The sequence below is a fragment of the Pipra filicauda genome, unplaced genomic scaffold (genome assembly GCF_003945595.2).
Source record: "Pipra filicauda isolate LSUMZ 115617 unplaced genomic scaffold, ASM394559v2 scaffold151_size3305965_pilon, whole genome shotgun sequence".
NCBI lineage: Eukaryota > Metazoa > Chordata > Aves > Passeriformes > Pipridae > Pipra > Pipra filicauda.
In genome coordinates, this window is record NW_024104007.1 from 1752576 (window position 1) to 1757095 (window position 4520).

General features: G+C 54.0%; 1 protein-coding gene across 1 annotated transcript; it reads right to left on the reverse strand.

Moving 5' to 3' along the window:
* Positions 1-1758: 1758 nt before the first annotated feature.
* On the reverse strand, positions 1759-4326 carry HSPA2 (heat shock protein family A (Hsp70) member 2). Its single transcript, XM_027716718.2, has one exon. It carries the CDS (start codon positions 4053-4055, stop codon positions 2151-2153), a length of 1905 nt encoding a protein of 634 aa, XP_027572519.1. The 5' UTR covers positions 4056-4326; the 3' UTR covers positions 1759-2150.
* Between the last annotated feature and the right edge of the window lie 194 nt (positions 4327-4520).

Genomic DNA, 4520 nt, shown 5'->3' on the forward strand with positions numbered 1-4520 from the left:
AATTACCAGTTGGTTAACAGAAAAAATAGTTAGCCTGCATTTACAATGAAAATGGGCACCACCTATTTCTTATTGTCATCCCAGGGTAGTGGTATTTCAGTTCGGAAAACGTGTATCTGACAGAGTATTACATTTTGCAGCAACAACTTTTCACTATATATAATCTAGTCCTATTCATAAACATATTTATTTACTAGTTTCTAGGGGACAAAAAAAAGTCGCAGTATCTTCTCATTCTCAGCGGTCCTTTTTATGTTACAGCCTGGAAATCAAGAGGTTGACTGCCAGGAAAATGCTGTGTACCTGAACACCAAGACCACCCAGCCTGACCGAAGCCTTCAGAGATGTCACTGAAGCCCTCAGCAGGTGCTGAAGTTGCTGCAGTTGACTTCTCCAATCTCACTGTGATGGCACTGCCATTTACCTACGGACCATTCAATAAACCTGAAGTGGTTTTGAATCATTTGCAACAGCAGCTGATCAAACAAGCTTTTTACAAGCCTCACATTCACCCCACTACAACTGTAACCCCCATTTGTAGCCGGTGAAGAGAAAACCCACAGACAGTGCCCTGAAAAAAGAGCTGAGAGAAATCCACGTAGTAAACCAGAGTCTTACACCTGTGCTGACGATTAAATACTGAACAAGTTTATTTTTTGTCTGCCTTCTTGTCACAGAATACTTTTTATAGATTTTCTTTTTTAAAATATACATGACCTACAAGTTTAAGGAATCAAGAGTGCTAAAAGCTCCTGGCAGCAGGGAGGGCTGGCAGGGCAGCACCCACCGTGGTTCCCGGGACACCAACACTCCCACATACAAACGAGCAACAAACCAAAACACGGCGGCCGACTCCCTCCAGCTGCCCACGGCTCCGCAGTTTTTTCCCTTAAAGGACAAGCCAGCCCGAAATGTGCGTGCCATCAGGATCCTCCATCAGAGCTCATTAACTCGCAGCGCCTCGGACTCTGAAACGCTGCCTACGGAGGTTTTTTTTGCTTTCTTAAACAAATGAACAACTCTGCAGACAGTTTGCAGCAAAGTCAGACAAGTTTAACTACTACAAATTTTGCCTATTCTATTAAGCCCAGCATACCGGCTCCTTACTCAGCGCTCCCAGCGCTGGGGGTGTCTTCGCCAGCTTAACTTTTGTTTGTCTTAAAGAGGGGGGAAAAACACGTTCAGTAAAGTATTGAAAGCTCAGCGTGCAGACAAGCAACCCAAGAATATCTCAGCACTTTGTACAGCTGCCCACAAACCGATCTCTATTTTATCGAGCCCCACCACCTGCCAAGCAGGACTATTTCTGTTGTCCTCGTTTCCCCGCTGTTCTCCCCCAGCCACACGCACACAACCAGCATTCCCGTGCCGGGCGCTCCAGCGCCAGACACCAGTTGCGGGCAAGAGCAGGTCCTGCCCAAAAACAGCACCCGCACCTCTGGGGAACTTTTCCCTGCCGTGGCAGTGCCGGGAACCACTCTCCCACTGCCCCAGCCGCAAGGTTTGGGGGCTGTGACACCAGCATCCCCTCCCCAGCTCCCAGCCCAGGCTGCGTTCCCCTCGGGAAGCCCCCGTGCTCTCTCCCACTGCCCCTCCGGAGCCGAACATCCCCCTGCTCCACTGCCACCACCCTCGTCACCCCAAAAGCAGGGCAGGTCCCAGGAACCACACACACTGCCAGGAAAGTTTTTCCTCACCTGCCCTCCCCCCCATCCCCTCCGACTACTACCCCTTCACAGAGAGGAGAAAGAGGATAGATTTATGCTTTAAATACATTTTATTTATAACCAAAATTTCCAGAACCGAATTTGGCATTTTCTCTTTTAATCTTCTGTAAAGATTTTCATGCATAACTTGAAACTTGTCAACTGCAACAATCAAGTGGTAACTTTAAGAATAGAGACAGAGACAAACATCCAGAGTACAAACAGCTGTATCTGAATTAACAAAACTTGTCTATTACTAACCTTATAAAGCAGGACGTGCCTTCCCTCTTATCAAAACCAAGCTGACAGATCTGCCTTTATACACACCCAACAGAATAAACTCTGTTATCGGCAAGGACGTTTTCCTTAAACGTTAGAAGAAAAAAAAAAACAAAGCAGAGAACGGAGCAACTGTCCATAAACCAGTCTGTGCTTCAGTCTTCTTTAATCTACTTCTTCGATGGTGGGGCCACCGGAGCCGCCTGCCCCAGCCCCTCCGTCTCCCCGGTACAATTTTGTGACGATCGGGTTGCAGAGTTTCTCCAGCTCTTTCTGCTTGTGCTCGTACTCCTCCTTCTCAGCCATCTGGTTGCGGTCGAGCCAAGAGACCACCTCCTTGCACTTGTCGAGCACCTTCTGCTTGTCCTGGTCACTGATCTTTCCCTTCAGTTTTTCATCCTCCACTGTCTGCTTCATGTTGTAAGTGTAGGACTCGAGGGAGTTCTTGGCTGCCACCCGATCTCTGTTTGCTTCATCCTCTGCCTTGTACTTTTCTGCCTCTTGCACCATGCGGTCGATGTCGTCCTTGCTGAGGCGACCCTTGTCGTTGGTGATGGTGATCTTGTTCTCCTTCCCTGTGCTCTTGTCCACGGCACTGACGTTCAGGATACCATTGGCGTCGATGTCGAAAGTGACCTCGATCTGGGGGACTCCTCGGGGTGCCGGGGGGATGCCTGTGAGGTCAAACTTGCCCAGCAAGTTGTTATCCTTCGTCATGGCCCTCTCACCCTCATACACCTGGACAAGGACGCTGCTCTGGTTGTCTGAGTAGGTGGTGAAGGTCTGAGTTTGTTTGGTGGGGATGGTGGTGTTGCGCTTGATGAGAGCAGTCATCACTCCTCCAGCTGTCTCGATGCCCAGGGACAGAGGGGTGACATCCAACAGCAGCAGATCCTGCACGTTCTCAGACTTGTCTCCCATCAGGATAGCTGCTTGCACGGCAGCACCGTAAGCCACAGCCTCATCGGGGTTGATGCTCTTGTTGAGCTCTTTGCCATTGAAGAAGTCCTGTAGCAGCTTCTGGATCTTGGGGATACGAGTAGAGCCACCCACCAGCACAATCTCCTGGATCTGGCCCTTGTCGAGTTTGGCATCACGCAGAGCCTTCTCCACCGGCTCCAGGGTGCCACGGAAGAGATCAGCATTGAGCTCCTCGAAGCGGGCACGAGTGATGGAGGTGTAGAAGTCAATGCCCTCAAAAAGGGAGTCAATCTCAATGCTGGCCTGCGTGGAGGAGCTGAGGGTGCGCTTGGCCCTCTCACAAGCCGTGCGCAGCCGCCTCACCGCCCGCTTGTTGCCAGCGATGTCGCGCTTGTGCTTGCGCTTGAACTCTTCCACAAAGTGGTTCACCATGCGGTTGTCAAAGTCCTCCCCACCCAGGTGGGTGTCACCAGCCGTGGACTTCACCTCAAAGATCCCATCCTCAATGGTAAGGATGGACACATCAAAAGTGCCCCCTCCCAGGTCGAAGATGAGCACGTTCTTTTCTCCGGCCCGGGTTCCTTTCTTGTCCAGGCCATAGGCGATGGCAGCTGCTGTGGGCTCATTGATGATGCGCATCACGTTGAGGCCAGTGATGGTGCCAGCATCCTTGGTGGCCTGGCGCTGGGAGTCATTGAAGTATGCCGGCACCGTGATCACAGCGTTCTGCACCTTGCGCCCCAGGTAGGCCTCAGCAATCTCCTTCATCTTGGTGAGCACCATGGAGCTGATCTCCTCTGGGAAGAAAGTCTTCATCTCCCCCTTGTACTCCACCTGCACCTTGGGCTTGCCGCCCTCGTTCACCACACGGAAGGGCCAGTGCTTCATGTCTGACTGCACTGTGGGGTCGTCATACTTGCGGCCGATGAGGCGCTTGGCATCGAAGATGGTGTTGGTGGGGTTCATCGCCACCTGGTTCTTGGCAGCATCACCGATGAGCCTCTCGGTGTCAGTGAACGCCACATAGCTGGGTGTGGTGCGGTTGCCCTGGTCGTTGGCAATGATCTCTACCTTGCCGTGCTGGAATACGCCCACGCAGGAGTATGTGGTGCCCAGATCGATGCCGATGGCCGGCCCTTTGGCAGACATGGTGTCGGTTCTCTGTGCGCTGCTGCCTCGTCCGTGCCTCCCCCGCCCGTTCCCGCTGCCGCCGCGGCGCGATGTGCCCGGCCCGCGCCACCGCCGCCTCTTTTATGCCCGCCGCCGCCGCTTCTGGAACCTGCCAGAACCCTGACGGCCAATCCGGACGCCTCGAGAGACACCCACCGGCCAATCGTCCCCGCGGTCCGCCGGGTAGCGCCCGCCCCCCGCCTCCCGGCGAATCAGAGACGCGAGCGCGCATCCCCCCCCGGCCCCGGCCCCTCCCCGCGGCCGCGATCCTTCCGGGTTTTTCTTGTGCGCCACTGCCCTCAGCCAATCACCGCCCGCTCTGCGTGCTCGCCCCGCCCCCGCCGCGCGCTTCTGCTGGAAAGTTCCAGCGGGGGGCTGACGTCATGCCGAAGATTGACAGCGGCGCTGCCCAATGGCGGGGCGGGGGCAGGGCTGGGTGGCCGC